This window comes from Microcebus murinus, chromosome 17, assembly GCF_040939455.1.
Source record: "Microcebus murinus isolate Inina chromosome 17, M.murinus_Inina_mat1.0, whole genome shotgun sequence".
NCBI lineage: Eukaryota > Metazoa > Chordata > Mammalia > Primates > Cheirogaleidae > Microcebus > Microcebus murinus.
Genome location: NC_134120.1, coordinates 59,860,234 through 59,882,053, shown reverse-complemented (window position 1 = coordinate 59,882,053; position 21,820 = coordinate 59,860,234). Strand labels below are relative to the sequence as shown.

The 21,820-nt window shown below is 39.6% G+C and overlaps 1 protein-coding gene and 1 pseudogene across 5 annotated transcripts in view; both read left to right on the top strand.

Annotated features, from left to right (window-relative positions):
* RNF130 (ring finger protein 130) overlaps window positions 1-21,820 on the top strand; it is a 131,166-nt gene that overhangs the window by 15,206 nt on the left and 94,140 nt on the right. For all 5 annotated transcript variants that reach the window (XM_012790070.3, XM_075993732.1, XM_012790071.3 and 2 more), the window contains exon 2: window positions 13,639-13,833. In XM_012790070.3, coding sequence (XP_012645524.2) covers window positions 13,639-13,833 — 195 coding nt within the window. The remainder of the gene's footprint in view (window positions 1-13,638; window positions 13,834-21,820) is intronic.
* On the top strand, window positions 16,945-21,331 carry LOC105885265 (2-iminobutanoate/2-iminopropanoate deaminase pseudogene; annotated as a pseudogene).

The following is a 21,820-nucleotide window of genomic DNA, read 5'->3' as shown; positions in this document are numbered from 1 at the left end:
TACAAAAAACTTGATGTGCTTGAGGAACTGGAGAGAGTTAGAGAATGAGGGGGAGAGTGGTGTACAGTAAGGTTGAAAGGATCCATTGATTCTTTCTAGGCTACCCAAAAGGTACAAAAAACTTGATGTGCTTGAGGAACTGGAGAGAGTTAGAGAATGAGGGGGAGAGTGGTGTACAGTAGGGTTGAAAGGATCCATTGATTCTTTCTAGGCTATGTTGGGGTTTCAGACATTATACTAAGAGGAATGGAAAACTCTTGGAAGGGAGGTTTTTTAAATTTTTAATTGCAGTAAAATACATGTAATATGAAATTTACCATCTTAACCATTTTTAAGTGTATGTACAGTTCAGTGGTGTTGAGTACATTCACACTGTTGTGCAACCAGTCTCCAGGACTCTCTTCTTCCTGCAAAACTGAAAGTCACACCCATTAAACGAGTCTCCATTCCCCCCTCTTCCCGAAGCCCCTGGACCAAGCCACCCTTCCACTTTCTGTCTCTCCACATTTGACAACTGTAGGTACCTCCTACAGGTGGGATCATAGGATATTTGTCCATTTGTGACTGGCTTCTTTCACTTAGAGTAATGTCCTTAGATTCATCCATGTTACAGCATGTGTCGGAATACTATTGAAGGGTTTTAAGCTGGGGAATGAGACGACTAGATTTTTTTTAAATTAACAAACATTTTTACTAGCTATAACACATGCCGGAAGATACACAAAGTCCACAGCTTGATGGATTAGCAGAGTGAGCACACTGACATTACCATGAGCCTGGTCAAGGAATAGAGCAGGCCAAGCGTGGTGGCTCACACCTGTAATCCCTAGCTAGCACTCTGGGAGGCCAAGGTGGGCAGATCACTTGAGCTCAGGAGTTCGAGACCAGCCTGAGCAAGAGTGAGACCCCGTCTTTACAAAGAAAGAAAGAAAGAAAGAAAGAAGGAAGGAAGGAAGGAAGGAAGGAAGGAAGGAAGGAAGGAAGGAAGGAAGGAAGGAAGGAAGGAAGGAAGGAAGGAAATTAGCTGGACAACTAAACAAACTATGTCTGTCTGTCTGTCTGTCTGTCTGTCTATCTATCTATCTATCTATCTATCTATCTATCTATCTATCTATCTATCTATCTATCTATCTATCTAATATTAGCCGGGCATGGTGATGCATGCCTGTAGTCCCAGCTACTCGGGAGGCTGAGGCAGAAGGATTGTTTGAGCCTAGGAGTTTGAGGTTGCTATGAGCTAGGTTGAGTCCACGGCACTCTACCCCGGGCAACATGGTGAGACTGTGTCTCAAAAAGAAAAAAAAAGGAATAGAGCATTACCAGCTCCATAGAGTCCCATTGTGTCCCCTTCCTGCCTCCCTCCCCTTCTCACCCCAAAGGAAATACTATCCTCACTTTGAACACCATAGATTATGCCTGTTTCTTAACTCAGTATGTAAAGGAAATGTGTCTTTATTCACAACACTTTTGACACCAAATGCATGGGTTTTCAATACCAAGCAGTTTTCCAGTTCTCTACAGACACCAAGTAGATGTCCTACAACTTAATTCAACTCTGACACTACCTGGAGTTAGCACAGACCCCATAGGTTAAAGACTCAGTCTCACAAAACTGCCCCTCCACTTCAGACACCTGTTGCAAGTTGTGAGCCCAGGGCTTCCTACAACCTCCTCAGCCATTTGAAAATTTGCTATGATAGCTGACAGAACTCAGGAAAATACTATCCCTGAGTTATTGTAAAAGATATTGTGTAAGATACAAATGAACAGCCAGATGAAGAGGTGCAGAGGGTAAGCTCCTGAGATTAAGAGCTTCTGTCCCTGTGGAGTTAGGGTGTGCTGTCCCTCTCCCACAGAGGTGTGTTTACCAACCAAAGCTCCCCTAACGCTGTTGTTTAGAGTTTTTATGGAAGCCTCATTACATAGGCACAGTTGATTAAATCACCTACCATTGGTTATTGGCTCAATCTCTACCCCCTCTCCCCTCTCCAAATGTTGGGTGTTGGAGATTGGGCTGAAAGTTCTGACCCTCTAATCACAGGTTGGTTTCTTTGACAAGCAGCCCCCATCCTCCATTGGCTTAAACTTAGGTTTGGTTGAACGGCGCTTATTATGAATAACAAAAGATGTTCCTCTCACCTGTATCATCCAGGAAATTACAAGGGTTTTAGGAGCTCTTTGACAGGAACCATGGATGAAGACTTTATCACAGTATACATGGAATGATGGTATGCATTCTTTTGCATTCTTGTGACTAATTTTTTTGCTTACATCATAGTAATGAGATAAGTTCATGTTACTGCATGTAGTGATAATTTTGTCAGTGATCTGCTATATGAATATGTCATAATTTAGGCGTTCTACTCTTAATGGACATATGGGTTGGCTGCTGTTCCGTAGTTACAAATAATGCAGGGTTTTTTGTGGGTTTTGTTTTGTTTTGTTTTGTTTTTGAGACAGTTTCTTGTTCTGTCACTCTGGGTAGAATGTAGTGGAGTGATCATAGCTCACAGCGTCCTCCAACTCCTGGGCTCAAGCAATCCTCCTGCTTCAGCCTCTCGAGTAGCTGGGATTGTAGGTGTGCACCACCATGCCTGGTTAATTTTTTCTATTTTTGGTAGAGACGGAGGTCTCACTCTTGCTCAGGCTAGTCTCCAACTCCTCACCTCAAGTGCCCCTCCCGCCTCAGCCTCCCAGAGTGCTAGGATTACAGGTGTGAGCCTCTGCACCCAGCCCAAATAATGCAGTTATAAGCATCATTGTACATGTCTTTTGGTACACACATATACATGTTTTATTGGGTATATACTTAAGAGTGGAATTGTCTTTCCCTGTCAGTCTTCTTTCCAGTCCACCATGTCCAAGGCAGTTCATTATCTTTCCTCTGAAAATCTGTTCCTCCTCCAGTGTTTGTTGTTTCAGTCAGTAACATCACCTCTACCTAGAAACCGAGGTGTCTCCCTTTTTACACCTCTACTCCCTTGTCTTATTAATTGCCAGATCCTGTTAATCTGAAATGTGTTCATTTCTCTCCACATTTATGGCATCCTTCTTTAGTTTGTCACCTAGATGTGGCTTCCTAACTGGCTCTGCTGTGTCTACTGTGGCTTCCCTCTAGCCCATTCTCTGCAGTAGGACACAGACTTTTTCTATTGTGCATGTGTATGTAGCCCCAGTGTATACATGATACTTAAAAATGTTATGCACACACTGTTGGGGTTTTTGACATAAGCTAGTACTTAGGACCTAACACTTAGATTAATAATTAATAACAGCTATAATGAATCTACATATTTCTAATAGTGTTCATGTTAATTTCTTGTTTTTTGGCTTTATTTTCCAAATCTGATTTTTTAAAAACCTTTATGGTAGCTAAAGAGAGCTTGTATAGGAGTAGATGTATTAGCTCTGCCAGTTTGTTTGTTTGTTTGTTTTTTTAACTTTGCTGGGATTTTTTAAAAAGGCATTTGTCCATTGAAAGGGAGACATTTAGAGTGGGCTGGTGTGGTATATTATATGCCTGTGGTATATACCTGTGGTATATGCCACTTTGCAATGTGCTGAAGACAAATAGGAGTGAGGGAGTCACTGCCTTCCCCTTCATGTTGGAGGCCACCACTCTTCATTCAGGACACCTCGTGTGCCATGTGTGACACACAGCCACCTGAAATGGATTGAGGAAAGCAGCCAGTGTTAGTCCTTGATGAAATGCCAGTAAAGCTTGATTTCTTATTACCAGTACCAGCAGAGTAATTTTTAAGAAGTTCAAGTAAATTTAGGAAAATGCATAGATAAAAGATCAATACACCAAAACAAAAAAAAAAGTCAGTTGTACTTCTATATGCAAGGAACAATTAGAAAATAAATTTTTAAAAATATAATTTAAAATGCCATTGGCACTAAAAACTATAAAATGTTGTTATAAGAAGTTAAAGAAAATCTAAATAAATGGAGAGACGTTCCATGTTCTTGGGTCCAAAGACTGGTTTTAAGGCGGCAGTACTCTCCACATTGACCTACAGATGCAAACAACCCTTCGAAAATACCAGCAGGCTTTTTGCAGAGATTGACTTGGTGATCCTAAAATCATATGGAAGTATAAGAAATCCAAAATAGTCAAGACAGTCTTGGGGAAAAAAATAATAAAATTAGAGAATTTATATTTCCTGATTTTAAACTTACAACAAGATAGTGTGGTACTGGCCTGGAATCAATAGAATATATAACTGAGATCCAGAAGTAAACTCTTATGTTTATGGGCAGTTGACTTCGGGTGCTGAGACGACTTAATGGAGAAAAAAATAGTCTTTTTAGCACAGGGTCCTGGGACCAATGGCTATCCAAGAAGGCCAAGAAGGGAGAGGGGAGGAGGCTGAAGAAATGTGTATCATCTCTAAGTTAAATGGTCATCTGCTGGGGGGATGGTATGCTGAGGGCTGGAAAGAATTCTTTCCATTTAGTGATACAAAGTGAAAGTGACCAGAAATTCAGAAGAAAGCAGCTGTAAGTAACATTTTAAAGTTTGTAAATCCCAGGGCAAAGAAAGCTGGGTGATTACAAATCATCTTAATGGGAAAGAAAATGGAGATTACTTGAAGAAACCAGCCTGAATGCACAAGATTCAGACAGCAGTTTCACTGAGTGGAAGTGAGGTTGTGTAGCGGAAGAATCTCTTCTGAGAGAGTATTTGCTTTTTCACAGTCTCTACACCCATTTTCAGTGTCCTTCAGCCTCCCTCTGACTGTTTCAGTTCTGAGGTGATTCTCTGTGGGAGAGAGGAAGTGCAGCACAGTCTCGAGAAACATTTTCATCCGTTGTTAAGTTGGCCCTGAGTAGTAGACCTATTTCTTTCCTATTCTTCTTGCTGTGAATATACTTTAAAAAAAAGAACAAGCTTTTGGAAAGGAGGCAAGAGCCCCTTTGCTTGTTCCTGTCATCATGGGCAACCTTCAGCTCTTTCTAAGCGTTTTAATTTTTGAAAAAATTTCATAAGTCTGTCCTGTTATCTTGCCTTTCTTTGCCTTTTCAGCTTTCCTATGAGTCCTCCATCAGGTTTAATTCATCCTGTGCATTCCTGCTGGTTTCTTTATGTAATGTCTCATTTTCTTTCTTACCAAGATGATTTGTAATTACCCAGCTTTCTTTGCCCTGGGTTTTGTAAACTGTAAAATGCTGTGTTGCTTTCTTCCAAGTTACGGGTCACTTTATCCTGGGTCTGCATGAGCTTCCAGACAGTTCTGCCTGGCCATTCTCCCAGGGCGATGAAATGAACTGGGAAGCAAGTGAGACACCCTGCGTTTAGCTGAGTGAGATTTCTGTAGTTTTGCAGATAGCTAGAATGCCTATCAGTGATCTCTCTCTATTAAGAAGTTTCATATTTGATCCGTTTGGCCAGTTGACCTTGGTATATTGCATCCTCAAAGTCTCATTTCCCTTTTCTGTCTCTCAGACATGTTCTTGAGTGCTTCTGTTTACTTGTTTTCTTGAAGGACACATGATCATGACATAAAATAATCTGCTTCTCCTTTTTCCCCTTAGAATAGTAGTAAAGAGTATACTTTTCCATCATTATAGGCTGATCTTGAGACCTGCTTCAAGTGTCATTGATTATTTTATATATTTAAGTAAACTTAACTTTTTTCTTATTTATTGGTCTATGCTCATCTTAGATTATGAACACTTTAAACCTCCTGTTCACATTTTTCTCATGTGATAATCTCTTCTAGCCTTTTTTATCCTCCTGTTGTCCCCCATAGAGACTGATTTCATGAACCTCCTCCCATCCCCTAAAGTTCCCTTACCTCCTCCCTCCTTTAAGCAATTTAGCTTAAAGTCCTTTGCTTGCTGGTCAGGCAACCCCTGGACAAATGTCTTCTTCCCTGTTAGTGTGGGCCACGTGGTTCCTAGCTTATCATACTTGTATTTTGAATTATGGTCCACATAGCCTGATCTTTGTCAATACTGTCATTATGTCAGAGTCACTAGTACTGAAAGTAAGAAGTGATTAAATAAAACAGGGGTTCTCCCACATCCTTTACTTTTCTGCCCAAGGATTAATAATGTCCTCAGGTAACACTCTGGATCCTTGAAGGTGTCCTTGCATCCCTATGTGCATTGGCAGGCTGAGGTACAATTAGTGGTTTTGCCATGTCTTGGTGGGAGCCTAGTGGCATCCAAGAACACAGAATGCTCTATTGACTGAACAGAGTCTCTTTATCGCCACTTCCTCGTTTTTCAGCAGATATTTCAGTCTTGTGTGTCTAGGTAGTTGATGACACTGTTAGTCAGGAATTCAACATGAGAAGAAGGTCACATTTGAGGGGAAGATAATAACTTTGAGGTGCTGAGTATTCATGGAGAAATATCTAGCAGGCAGGTGATTGATAAATAGCAAAGCTCAAGAGAGATTTACATTTAGATATTGTCTACATGCAGGTGGTAGTTGAAGCCATGGGAGTGGGTGATATTGCCCACCAGGAAAAGAGGGCCTAGGACAGAACCTTGGTGAACACCTCCAGATAAGGGGCTAGCAAATGGAAAAGAATAGGAAGAATAGTCAGAGAGGTGGCATGGGGCCGAGGGAACATGATGAATGAAGCCTAGAGAAAAGGGAGCTCAGGAAGAGCTACACTTAATATTGCAGTCCTTCATGGGATAGGGAGTGATGTGGACTCAATAATTAACACTGTTGTACAATGATACCAAATTTGTATGAGGGCTGAGCTATACTTTTTAGTTACTTTGATTTATACATCTCACTTACATGAAGTATTTGTTGTATCTGTTTTAATAGAAATTATTTTTGACATAACTTTTCATGCAAAGTGATTTGTATTAGCCATCATTTAAACTTACTCTTAAGATGCTTTTTATCATGTCATGGAGAATATCTAGCAGATATATTTGTGTTCTAAGGATGTGAAAAATAATCAAAATCCATTTGAGATGTACACTAAGTACAGGAGACAAAGGGTGATGGATGGCTGCTGACAGTCGGACTTGCTGACAGTTCAGCCATTGTACAACCTTCCTGTTATGCTGATTGATGCATCCAGCACTCTAGGTGCACAGAAGATATTTTGTTACTTTCTTAAAAATTCTATACAAAAAGGAAAGAATTTGTTTCTTTGAACTGTTTAAAAGTGTGGGCTGCCTCTCAGAATAGTGGTCAGTGCAAAGGGAAATAAGATTAAAGGAAAGCAAATATACTGAAAAAGCAGTATCAAAGTATTAAAATATTTCAAATATTTGTGACATGGTAATATGTGTGCTTTATCAACATATTGAGTAGCAAGATCTAGTGGCAGGTCTAATAACTTTACCAGCATTTTGTAGTATCTGTAGTTACTGTAATGTGATTGCTGTTATTTACAGAGTTACGGGTACTTTGTTGTCTATATTTGTAAAGAAAGAGCTAGATTTAAATTAGAGTTTAGCAGAAATGAAGACGGTTTCCCCTCATCTAAATTTCACTAACCCCTGAATTTTGTCCCCAGAGCCTTGTCAGGAACCCTTGCTCTAGATGTTATTCTTCCTGTGAAGCTCTCCTTTCCCAAATAGCTGGCACTTCCCTCTTGTGGAGGAAAAGGATTGGCGCTGTGCCTCCTCCATGTGTCAAAGGACTTTCCAAAGAAGCTTTCCTCTTAGTTTTGGCCTTTTTGGTGGGCTTGGATTGTTAAATGTGGATCCTGACAAATCAAGAGCCAGTCAGCAGGGATAATCCTCTAATCTAGGCAGTGTCTGCTTGACTCAGAAAAAATGAGTGCTCTGGGTAACAAAATCCCTCTGTGAGATTGCTTAGTAATAATGAGGAAATTTATACTGTCTCAGAGTGGGAAATTGAGAGGGAGAGCCGCGTTTCGGGTTAAGGACTCAGGGTCGTGGCAGTGTTCACAGGGATCTGGTTCCTCTCAGTCTCCTCTCTTTGCTGTCTATAGGTTCAGTTGTACCCTAGGGTGATTCTCCCCTTTATCCTAAGGTGACTGCCAGCAACAAGTGTAGTCACTTGTTTCCTTATTCATATCCAGTGGGAAACAGAAAAAGCCAGCCCTTCACGTGTGTAATTTATGTTCTTCACTCCTATGTGGCTTATCTTCGGTCATCTGTCTCCCCTCACCCCACATAGGTGCCATTTAAAGCTGCACAGCAGGAGATGAGTGGCAGCTGAGCCAGTGAAGCTTCCTCTGTGTTCACAGCCGCTCCCCATCACTCGCATCACCGCCTGAGCTCCACCTCCTGTCAGATCAGTGGCAGCAGTAGATCCTCAGGAGCGTGAACCCTACTGCAAACTGCACACGAGAGGGATCTAGGTTGTGGCTCCTCGTGAGAACCTAATGCCTGATGATCTGAGGTGGAGCTGAGGCGGTGACGCTGGTGCTGGGGAGCGCCTGCAAATACAGAGCGTCATTAGCAGAGAGGTTTGACTGCACAGTAAATGAGATGCGCTTGAGTCATCCCAAAACCATTCTCCTACCTCATCTGTGGAAAAATTGTCTTCAATGAAACCAGTTCCTTGTGCCAAAAAGGTTGGAGATCGCTGATTTAAAGCATATGCTAACATGAAAGTGATCTGTAGGTGCCTGAAATAATAAGGTTTCTGGGTTTGCTTTGTTGTTAAAAATAAGCAGATGCTGGTGGCCAACTGAGAGTTCACTTCAAACTCCAAGGTGGTCCTACAGCCCTGCCTGGAGATGGAGCAGAATAGCCCGGAAACAGATAAACTATATTAGAGCGATTTTTGCCATAAACCTATGACGGACACTCCTGTCCATGCCTCCTTCCTTGTAATCAGTTAAACATCCAAGAGTTCTGGTTTCCTCATCACAGGCAATGCCAGGGTTTTTACTTGGAATGGACCTCTCCCCTGTGTGCGGTTTCCATAGTCCTCTCCTGATTCTCAGCGTGCTGTTGACCTGATTTAGCTGTGTGTATTGGAAACTGGACTCATGTAAGTAGAAAATGAAAAACAGTTTCTTAAAAAAAGGCTGCTTGGCAAAAGACGTTAGTAAGCATCATTGTTCCAGTAACAGAAAAGGGAACCATCAATACCATAAGGCAGGCATTTAAGGCTATGGAGGAGGTAAGCCAGGAGCACGGAGAGGAGAGTGTTCAGCCCAGCAGGTCAGTTTGGAGGACAGAGAGTGGTCTAGGATTTAGCAGCGTGGAGGTTATTGGTGCCTTTTAGTCAGAGCAATTTTAGTGGAGTGGTGGAATGCAGAAAGATAAAAATGTGCTGAGGAATGAGTAGACAACAAGGGGATAGGAACAGTAGGTACAGATGGCTCTTGAAAAGAGTGGCAGTAGAAGGGATTTTTTGAGATAATCTATTTTTTTCTTTATTTTTAAGATGGGAGAGATCAACAGGTTTAAATGAGAGGAAAAAGAACAAGAGGGAATGATCATTAGTATAAAGTTCTGATAAATCAGGAAGGAATAAGATCCAGATCATTTTTACTGGCCATTATTGGTAACAAATTTTACCAAAAAGAAAAATGTAGCAGAAGTAGACAGGGGGAGGGAAGGAGAAGGCAGAGAATTAAAAAAATAAGAGGAGGCTGGGCACAGTGGCTCGCTCACGCCTATAATCCTAGCACTCTGGGAGGCTGAGGTGGGCAGATAGCTGGAGGTCGGGAGTTCGAAACCAGCCTGAGCAAGAGTGAGACACCGTCTCTACTATAAATAAAAAGAAATTAATTGGCCAACTAATATATATAGAAAAAATTAGCCGGGCATGGTGGCGCATGCCTATAGTCCCAGCTACTTGGGAGGCTGAGGCAGCAGGATTGCTTGAGGTTGCTGTGAGCTAGGCTGATGCCACGGCACTCACTCTAGCCTGGGCAACAAAGCGAGACTCTGTCTCAAAAAAAAAAAAAAAAAAAAAAAGAGGAATAACATATATAGATGCAAGGTTAAGAAAAAATTGAGACTTAATGAATAAGTTAACAGAAAATTAAGAGAAAAGGATAAGTAGAACATTTCCAACAAGACTAAACACCCAATGAAGTAAAAAAAGAAATAAGATGTTAGATTTAAGTGCAAATGCAGAAATAGTAAGAGAGTAAGTTATAGCCATGGACGTATATAAAGAAATGAAAGCTAGACACAAGTCCAGTAGCTGAACATTACAAATGAAATTTAAAAATTGGTAATGGGGCCGGGCGTGGCAGCTCATGCCTGTAATCCTAGCACTTTGAAAGGCCAAGGCAGGAGGATTGCTTGAGGTTAGGAGTTCGAGACCAGCTTGAGCAAGATCAAGAGCCCATCTCTACAGAAAATAGAAAAATTAGCCAGGCGTGGCAGTGTGTGCTTTGTAGTCCCTGCTACTTGGGAAGCTGAGGCAGGAGGATCACTTGAGTCCAGGAGTTTGAAGTTGCAGTGAGCTATGATGACACCACTGAAGTCTACCTGGGACAACAGAGCGAGACGCTGTCTCCAAAGAAAACCAAAAAAGATTGAGGAGATTGTAATCTAATTCAGGACTAGGAAAGCAAATAACAGGAACATATCTGACAATAGAAGCATCTAAGTCTGAAGTAACTAATTAGTCTCACTTTTATCTTTACATCTTTTGTAGGAAACAACTAATAGAACATTATTACAGTTAGTACATTACCATATGAAACAAAGAGATCTTTGGTACAAGCTTTTTTTTTTTTTTTTTTTTTTTTTTTTTGAGACAGAGTCTCGCTTTTTTGCCCAGGCTAGAGTGAGTGCCATGGCATCGGCCTAGCTTACAGCAACCTCAAACTCCTGGGTTCAAGCAATCCTGCTGCCTCAGCCTCCCAAGTAGCTGGGACTACAGACATGCGCTACCATGCCCAGCTAATTTTTTTCTATATATATTAGTTGGCCAATTAATTTCTTTCTCACTCTTTCCCCCCCCTCCCCAGGAGTCTTTCTCACTCTTGAGAAAGAGTGAGACTCATGGGGTCTCACTCTTGCTCAGACTGTTTTCGAACTCCTGAACTCGAGCAATCTGCCCACCGTGGCCTCCCAGAGTGCTAGGATTACAGGCGTGAGCCACCGTGCCCGGGCAATATTAAGTTCTTGATTATAAAAACCTCTTATTTTCTTCTTGTGAAAAATAAATACGACTTCCTTGGACAGAAGTTTGCCTATCTTACTATGGCTTATTACGTATTATATTCTTACTGATATAAAATCAGAGACCTTTTATGGGTGATGATTTGGGTGAATTTTGAGGAACAGGAGCATTCTTTTGCTCATATGGCTGTTGTGTAGTTCATAGAATCTGTTTTTAGTGGGTAGGGATTCCTTTAGGAGAATTTTTAAGTTGTTCTTCAGTGTGTTTGATAAATTTTGCTCTGTGGTTGCACCCCTTGCTCTGTCTTTTTATGCCTAGAACATTGTGAATGTTACTGAACTGCTGTAATTGTAAGTGACTGTGCCTCCCCCAAGAGGAATGAGGCAGAGAGGACAGACTTGGGAACAGGAGCTGCAGTGGCTGTTAAGAGTGGAGGGATTTAGGAGGGAACCATTGTGCCAAGCCTGGGTGAAGTTCACGTATTTTGACTCAGAAAATACCCAAGGCACTGAACTAGATCATTGGGACAACGTAGGATGGACACCGGTTAAAGGGGAAGGATTTTTTTTAAGCACTCAAGAATAAAGGAATTGTTAAAGGCTTTTTCACTTACATGACTATGATATAAGAATATCTCAGTCTTGATAAATAAATAAAACTAAAGATCAGGGAATTTAAGTAATGTGTGACAGTTGCTTAGCTGGTAAGTATTTGGTCTAGAATGTGGCCCCCAGCTCTTGCTAATTCTGTAACTGTGGCGCTTCTTCTTTACTATAAATGCATGCATGGCCACAGAAAAACGAATAAATGTTTCCCAGAAGACAAACGTACAGATTCCTTTAGATATTCTTGATTCTGCATTTTCTTCCAGGCTTTGTGTAGCAGTATGTTTTGAAAAATAACAAATGAAACGCTTAAAACCAGTTTTTTGTCAATAGTGGGATATAGTATTGGAGGTTTTCCTAAGACAGCGAGGCTATTGTAACATGTCGCCTAACTGCTTGTTATTTTAAAACAGCATAATTATCTGTGAAACAGATATCACTGAAAGTAAACAGTCTGTTTCAGGATTTTAACGTTTCATGATGTGTTGACTGTGTCTTTCAGTAATAGGTTACTACAATCATTACATAGGTTTTTGTCTCCCTGTTTAATTTGAGAAAAGGTTGACGTTTCAGAGTGCAGACACTGTTTAAGGACAAGGGTAGGTAATAAATAGTTGTAGTCAGTATCAATCGTGACAAATTCTGAAAACATTCGTCTCCCACTCTATGTATTAGGAGACCACTGGTAGCAAATATGCTCTCATTTTGATCTCTCACCATGATTAATTATACAAAATTTGGAGAAAGATAGGTAAGTGGGAATGATAGCTATAATATTTCTCTGAAGTTACTGGCATCTTTATGTTGTACAGTTTAAGTGTCGAAGGGTTTTGATTTCTTTTTCTAAACAATGTGCTTCAGGAGTATGGAAAACAAACATTTCCCCACTGCTGTCATCGCTTTATATACTAGTCACACTCTATTACTAATTAATACTCAGTATTTTTCTTGATTTGTTGACTTCTGGTATCACACTTTTGTGTCAGTGCGCCGTGTTCCTCCTCAGGTCCTCCCCAGCATACACGGGACTGGTGGTGGCTGACTCCAGGAGGTGCAGGGCTGCCATATTCTGCCCCTGCGTGCCATTAGTCTCAGACCTAACCTTCAGTTACTTTTCTCCACTTCTGGACTGCCCTTCTCTTTCATTTTAACCTTTCACACACACCCCATCCCCCACCCCCATTGTGAACCTGTTAATAAGCATACGAGAGTGCGGAATGGGAGGAGCAGCCAGAGGCAGATTTTTAAGAGGGTGCCAGAGCTGTGATGACCATGTGCAGAATCAGAAGTGAGGAGCTTGGTCTGACAGATTCAGATGTACCTGTGGGTATTTGAAAGAAACCGTCCCCAGAAATCTAAAACAATAGCCATGTAATTTGTAGTCCCAAGGAATGGTCTTGGTGTCTTCTCATATCCTATTACAGTAAATGCGTCTTAATGTGGAGTTGTGGAATAATTTTTACCTGTAAAAGGTAAATTACAGGAATATTCTACTTTGATGTTATTTTAACCACTTCAACTTTCAAATATAGGCCAAAACTGAACTTTAAAAATTTCCTTAGGAATTTGTTCAAACGTGCTTGAATTTCAACACCACCACTTGGTAACTGAACCAAAGGTTACTTTGACTTCTTCATCTACCCCAAGCAAAATTAATCTCCTCTTTTCTCACTGTGGTGGTAGTGGTTGGTGGTGATGTAGGGTATGAATGGATAGACTAGTAAGGGTAAGTGATATCAATCTGTAAAGTTAAAAGGAAATTTTCATTGTTTTAATTTACCTTACAGGTAACATTTGAATGGCACACTTGTCTCCCTATACAGATACTGATTCAGATTCATTGTCGTTTGTATACCTCATAGGTCTGCTGGCAGTGAGTTGTTGGAAGTGTTTTGACCCTGTGGCATTCAGAGAACAGTTCAGCACTTTGATAAGGACTTGGTCGCTTTTATTTATCTTTAATACATACTTTTTTTCTTTTCTGTTTAGTTGCTGATCATCTGGGCTGTGATCCTCAAACACGGTTCTTTGTTCCTCCTAACATCAAACAGTGGATTGCTTTGCTGCAGAGGGGAAATTGCACGTTCAAAGAGAAGATATCACGGGCTGCTTTCCACAATGCGGTTGCTGTGGTCATCTACAATAATAAATCCAAAGAGGAGCCAGTCACCATGACTCACCCAGGTAAACAGAAGAGGAAGTTGTAGATTTTGTTTTTCCTCCTAGAAATTGTGGAAATTGTTGCTTTATACAAGGCATTCTACTTCTGCTGAAGCTATATAATTTTTGACATAATTCTATGATTATATTTACTTTGGGCATTACCATTTGTTTGTCGAGACACTTGTCTTTTCCCTTTAGTTGAATTTCTTCTTCTTCTTCAGTAAAGATTATAATAGTCTATAAAACTTGCACTTATTAAATAACCTACTATGATTGAATCCTTAGTTATTTTGCATTTCTGCATTTACTGTATGACTTTGACAGATGATGTATTTGATTTGGAATCATTTGCCCAAGTTATGTCATGGCGTCTCAAGGATTACCTGACTGGGAAGGATACTTTTTATCTCATTAGGATAAATGTTGAAACTGACTTAGTAATTAGCATAATTACACTAGTAACAATATTTTTTCATTTCTTGTGGAAGCATTTAGGATATTTCTGATGTGATTTTTAAAATAACAATTGTCACAATTTATTGAGCACTTACTATATGTATGCCAGGAAGTATGCTATGAGCTTTTAAAATATGTTTCTTAGTCTTCACAATAACCATGGTGATGTGGGTCTTCTCTCATCTTACAGAGCAGGAAGGAGACTGAGGCAGTTAAGGGCCGTCAGAGCAGGGCTCAGACCCCAGTTTGCTGGTGTTCTTTCAGTTTCACCACTCTGTCTCCTTAAGTGGAAACCTAGATGAATGTTAGTATTATGGCTGGGCGCGTTGGCTCACGCCTGTAATCCTAGCACTCTAGGAGGCCAAGGTGAGTGGATTGCTTGGGCTCAGGAGTTTGAGACCAGCCTGAGCAAGAGCAAGATCCCGTCTCTACTAAAAATAGAAAAAAATTAGCCAGGCAACTAAAAATAGAAACAAAAAAATTAGCCAGGCGTAGTGGCTCTCTGCTACAGTCCCAGCTACTCGGGAGATTGAGGCAGGAAGATCGCTTGAGCCCAGGAGTTTGAGGTTGCTGTGAGGCTGACACCATGGCACTCTAGCCCAGGCAACAGAGTAAGACTGTGTCTAAAAAAAAAAATAAAAAGTTAATATTGCATTCATAAAGATTTTAGGGTTTAATGGCTTAAAGAATTAACTTTTAAACATGTAATGTTTACATAATCCAGTTGTAGACAATTTTTTTGCAAAGACTTGCTCACCATAATCGAGGGCTATTGATATTTTTGTGTGTATCTCGATAGAATAATACACATAGATTTAAATTTTATTTCCCTGTGACTTATTTTGTTCCTTTTAAACTAAGCCTTTTATTTAAGCCTAAAAATTAAGCCTAAAATCCATTTTTTCCAGTTGCAAAAGTTAACACATGCTCATTGTAGAAAAACTGAAACTAAGGAAAAGCACAAAGAATAAAATAGAAAGAATATTGTGATTTTTCACTATCCAGAGATAAATGGAGTCTTATACTTAATCTATTCAGGGAAACCAAAAGGAAACTATGGGACAGTTTACTTTAGCTGGACATCTGTGTGGGAACACTGGGCTCAAGACAGTAGTTTTCTTACTGGTTCTCAGCAGGTGCTAGTTTGTTTTTCTCAGCTGTCGTAGAGGAAAGAAAAACTGTTTGAAATTTTGGACCTAAGACAGCTTATCTTTATTCCATGCTAACTTTTTCTCTATTGAAAACATGAAGAAAAATAGACAAGGAGAAATTCAATTCAGCAAAATGTAATTGTCTTTCCCAATGGTGTTATTTTACATAGACAAAACAATAGAGAAATAGCTAGAATGAGTCTTTTAATAAAACTGTGAGATGATCTGGGAATTTTTAGAGAGAATTGAAATCTTTAAAAAAATATTTTAGGCCAGGCGTGGTTGCTCACACCTATAATCCTAGCACTCTGGGAGGCCGAGGCAGGTGGATTGCTTGAGGTCAGGAGTTCAGTTCAAAACCAGCCTGAGCAAGACCGAGACCCCGTCTCTACTAAAAATAGAAAGAAATTAATTGGGCGACTAATGTATATAGAAAAAATTAGCCGGACATGGTGGCGCATGCTTGTAATCCCAGCTACTTGGGAGGCTGAGGCAGGAGGATTGCTTAAACCCAGGAGTTGGACGCCAGGGCATTCACTCTAGCCTGGGCAACAAAACAAGACTGTGTCTCAAAAAAAATAGATAAATAAAAATAAAAAAATATTTTGAATGATTTTTGTTTAAAAAGGGTGGGAAGATCCTATAAATTAATGCAGCATTTCCCATGTATGTTCTTTGAAATATTAGTTTATCTATATGTGTTCATAGATGATCCATGGAAAAGACAAATTGTAAAATAAGTTTTGGAAAATGCTTAAAATGTCTTCCACAGTTAGAGGCTCCTGGTACTCATTAACATATTGGGGGCTCTGAGAGGTCTTAAGGAACCCATTTTATGTTGATTAACCTAATTAACTTTATCTAATAAAACCTAGTATGTCCCAAACTTACTTGACATCTAACTCTTATCACAGATTAGTGTAACAGCACAAATAAGGAACCTCGGGTATAGTTTGAGGACATGTTCTCAGGAATATAATTTTTGTGAAGCAAACAGAATGGAGGTGTTCAGAAGAGCAATAGGAAATGGCTCTGTGTAGTGTTTAGATGTGTAGAAAATCAGAATAATGTGGGAAGGTAAATTGGTACAATACCTTGGAGAGAAATTTGACACTATCCAGTATAGTTAAAAAATTCATACACTGTGACCCAGTAATTTCACAACTAGATACATACTCTAGAGTACTTTTCAAACTTTAATGTGCATGCAGATTATCTAGGAATCTTATTAAAATGCAGATTCTTATTTGGTAGGACTGGAATATGACCCAAGAGTCTGTATTTTTAATAAGTATCCAGGAGATGCTAGTGTAGCTGGTCCACAGATCTTGCTTTGAGAAACAAGGATGTAAAGATGATAGGAAGTCTAGGTTTAGTCCCAGATTTTTCACTTATGTGCTCTGTGCCATAGGCCAAGTTGCCTCCTTTGTTGGGGTTGGAGAAAATACTCTCTAAGGACTCTTGTGACTCAAAATCCAGATTCTGTGGAAGGCCGTGGATTCCACTTCCAGCCACATGGGAGCCGATGGGGAGATTTCATGTACTTATGTAAACATTTACAGCCTCTCCCTATGCTTCTCTACATCCTTGTTACTCTTGCACATGTGCAGATTATTGTAAACACGTGTCTGGCAGAGGAGAATGAATGAATTGTGGCATATTTAAGCAGCAGTTAACTATGAATGAATTAAACCTGCATATATTTATATGAATAAATCCCCAAAATATAGTAAGTTACAGAAGAATATTTATAGTCAGATATTATTTGAATAATATTAAAATTACAGTAGTTATTTAAGAATATATATAGGTATAAAATAACAAAAACATAAGATTAATAAATATCAAATTTAGGACAGTGGGTCCCTCTAGAGAGAGAAGAAAGAAAATATGATCAGGGAGAAGTAAACAAAGAGCTTCAAATAACCTGTAATGTTATATTTCTTGAGCTGAGTGTTGGGTACACAGGTATTTATCATATGCTCTTTAATTTTTGGTCATTTGAAATATTTCAAAATAAAAACCATAAGAGAAAAATTTTGTAAAATATGTATATGGTAGGATTAGAAATAATGGGGAGACAGGGGTAGTATTTCTGATTATGACCAACTGAGGAGATCAATAAATGTTTTAAAAAAGCAACTATAAAACTGGACAGAATTGACAAAAACAGTTATTTCAGTGTTCTGGAAATCAACCAAAGGCATATAATACTCTTGAGACACATTTGTGCTTTGAAAAATGCCCAGCTTCCGGTAAGAACAATGGAAAGCTGTGGTGTTTAGTAAGGCTGCTTCCTATTCTTCCAAAACTATGTTGTGTGGAGTTTCTGCCAGGGTGGAGCAGGCTGCAAAGACTGGCAGCTTGATCTGTGCTGATACAAGGGGCTCTGTTTGGAATAGTGGGTGACATCAGTGCCCATTGCCATCGTCTGTGGAAGCCACTTCACAGAGGCAGGCAGGCAAGCAGAGGAGAGCCAGTGGCTTTGAGCTGAGACTCGAGCGGGTTTGCAGTCATGGCTTGTTCTCACTGAGGGACTGAAAGAGGGGAGGACTAGCCGTGTCGTCCTTGGTCAGAAGAGTGATCAGCACCGCCAAAGCCCTGGGGGCCATTGGCCCCTACAGTCAAGCTGTATTAGTCCACAGGACCGTTTACATTTCAGGACAGGCATAGACCCATCAAGTGGACAGCTTGTGCCAGGAGGGGTAGAAGAAGAAGCTAATAAACAAGCTCTTAAAAAACATGGGTGAAATTCTGAAAGCTACAGATCGTGACTTTACTAATGTGGTAAAAACAACTGTTTTGCTGGCTGACATAAATGACTTCAATACTGTCAGTGACATCTACAAACAGTATTTCAAGAGTAATTTTACTGCAAGAGCTGCTTACCAGGTTGCAGCTTTGCCCAAAGGAGGCAGAATTGAAATTGAAGCAGTAGCTGTCCAAGGACCTTTCGCAACACCCTTACTATAAGTGGGTCCAGTGTTTAGTCTGGAATTTTTAACATCTTAATTTTCATAGTTGATATAATAACCTCTTAATTTTTATAGATGATAGAAGCATAAGCTTGACTAAAATATCTGAAGTTACCATGGAAATAGGATATAATAGGGGTAGTTGAACATGAATGAAGATTAGATTAATGCATCCAGTTGCTGGTGTGTAAATTACACTTAATGTATACCCATATGACTGAATGTAGGAAAGAGATACTCATTACATAGTTACTCAAATAAAGGGAAATAACAGGTAGGAAAGATGAGTTTTTGTTTCTGAGAAATAATCAAAAGCACACCTAATCGAACTAATGGTGTGAAATATTTAGTTCTCATGTCAGATCTGTGATTCTTTTAGTTGAGTAAAATTAAAGTATTTAAATATGAACGGTTGAGGTCTAGGAGAAGGAAGTGGACCAAAATTTTATATAATTAATATTTTTCTAATGGAAATAAAATAGACATGCATTAAAAAAAAAAGAGACCCAGTGGCTTAGCAGTCCCTAGGAAGTCAGTCTTAAAAAGAAGGGAAAAAAAGAACATAAAAAAATAAGAAACTGGCCGGGCGCTGTGGCTCACACCTGTAATCCTAGCTCTTGGGAGGCCGAGGCGGGCGGATTGCTCAAGGTCAGGAGTTCAAAACCAGCCTGAGCAAGAGCGAGACTCCGTCTCTACTATAAATAGAAAGAAATTAATTGGCCAACTGATATATATATATAAAAATTAGCCGGGCATGGTGGCACATGTCTGTAGTCCCAGCTACATGGGAGGCTGAGGTAGGAGGATTGCTTGAGCCCAGGAGTTTGAGGTTGCTGTGAGCCAGGCTGACGCCACGGCACTCACTCTAGCCTGGATAACAAAGCGAGACTCTGTCTCAAAAAAAAAAAACAACAACAAAAAAAAAAAAAAAATAAGAAACTGTGTGTAGGTATCAGTGGCTACACACCACAGAGGAAACAGATTTTATAGATTTAACCTAGGCATGTTAATAAACAAAAGCCAATAGGCAGATACGGCAACAGCACCAACTTTAAGGGGGGAAATCTCAGAATTTAGAGTCACTACAATATATTATCTAAAATGTGCAGTTTTGAACAAAAGATTACAAGCTATGCAGAGAAATAGGGATGTGTGACTCATAATCAGGGAAAAAGACATTCTATAGAAACTTTCTCTAAGTATCCCCAGATACTGGATTTAGCAGAGAAAAACTTGAAAACAATGAATGTAAGTATGTTCAAAGAACTAAAGAAAACTATAAAGAAGTAAGGGAAAATATGACAGTAGCGAATGGAAACAATGAGTCAACAAACATAGATTCTCAATAAAGAATATAAAAATTATTTGAAAGAGCCAAATAGACATTGTAGAATTGGAAAGTATAATATTGGAAATGAAGAATTCATTAGAAGACATCAATAGCAGATTCAGAATAGCAGAAGAATCAGTGAACTTAAAGATAAGTCATTAGAAACTATCCAATCTGAAGCAAAAAAGTTTTTTAAAAATGATTGAAGGGGCTGGACGCGGTAGCTCATGCCTGTAATCCTAGCACTGTGGGAGACCGAGGTGGACGGATTGCTCAAGGTCAGGAGTTCAAAACCAGCCTGAGCAAGAGCGAGACCCCGTCCCTACTATAAATAGGAAGAAATTAATTGGCCAACTAATATATATAGAAAAAATTAGCCAGGCATGGTGGTACATATCCGTAGTCCCAGCTACTCGGGAGGCTGAGGCAGCAGGATTGCCTGAGCCCAGGAGTTTGAGGTTGCTATGAGCTAGGCTGACGCCACGGCACTCACTCTAGTCTGGGCAACAAAGCGACTCTCTGTCTCAAAAAGGAAAAAAAAATGATTGAAGGAAAATGAACAGAGCCTCAAAGGCCTAGCAAATATACCGACATATATGTGATGGAAGTCCCAGAGAAGAGGAGAGAAACAAAGGAGTCAAAGAAATATTTGAGGAAATAATGGCTGAAAACTTACCAGATTTGATGAAAACATTGATCTACATATCCAAGAAGTTTATAGAGCCCTAATAGAAAGTCTGAACTAATTCTGAAAGATTAATATTGTATATTCTTCAACCACTATAGAATATGTTGTAGAAATCAACTAAAGAAGGAAATCTGAGAAATCCTCAAGTATTTGAAATTAAGCAACACACTTCTAAATAACACATGGGTCAAATAAAAATGTCACAAGAAGAATTTTAAAATATTTTGAACCAAATGAAAATTAAGAATTCAACATATAAAAATTTGTGGGATGCTGATAAAGCGGTACTGAGAGGGAAATTTATAGTTTTAAACACCAAGGTCAGAAAACAAAGATCTCAAATCAGTAACCTAAGTTTTACCTTAAGAAACTGCAAAAAGAACAAAGTAAACCCAAAACAAGTAGAACAAAGGAGATAATAAAGATTAGAGGAGAAATATATAAAACACAAAACAGAGAAGTAATAGAGAAAGTGAATGAAACCAAAAGTTGGCTCCTTGGAACTATCAAAAAAATTGACAAACCTTTAGTTAGAGTGACCAAAAAAGAAGACACAGATTACCAAAATCACAAATGAAAGGGGACATCATTACTGACTCTACAGAAATTAAAAAGATTGAACAACTTTATGTCAGTTATGTTTGACGTCCCAAAGACCATCCACAGGCTCAGTGATTCACCAGGTGGACCCAGTGTATAGTCACACTCACAGTGAGCTACTCTTTCTTACCAATTCATGTTGGGAACTCTCCCAAAATCCAAGTTCCCTGGTGCCACCCAAGGGACAGCTTTGTAAGCAGACTTTTTAAAGAATAGCATTTCAGACCTGTTATGTTAACTCTTTTCTCTACATTTACAAATGAGATAGCATAGTTGAAAGGAACAGATTCCTAAAAAAAAAAAAAAAGTATTATCAAAATTAACTCAAGAGGCCGGGCTCGGTGGCTCACGCCTGTAATCCTAGCTCTTGGGAGGCTGAGGCGGGTGGATTGCGCAAGGTCAGGAGTTCAAAACCAGCCTGAGCAAGAGCGAGACCCCGTCTCTACTATAAATAGAAAGAAATTAATTGGCCAACTGATATATATATAAAAAAATTAGCCGGGCGTGGTGGCGCATGTCTGTAGTCCCAGCTACTCGGGAGGCTGAGGCAGGAGGATCGCTTGAGCCCAGGAGTTTGAGGTTGCTGTGAGCTAGGCTGACGCCACGGCACTCACTCTAGCCTGGACAACAAAGCAAGACTCTGTCTCAAAAAAAAAAATTAACTCAAGAAAAAATAGCAAATCTGAGTAGACCTATAATAAGTAAAGAAATTGAATTGGGAATTAAATATCTTACCACAGAATTCACTGGTGCAATCTATCAAATATTTTTTTAAAAACAGCCAGTCGTTCACAAACTGTTTCAGAAA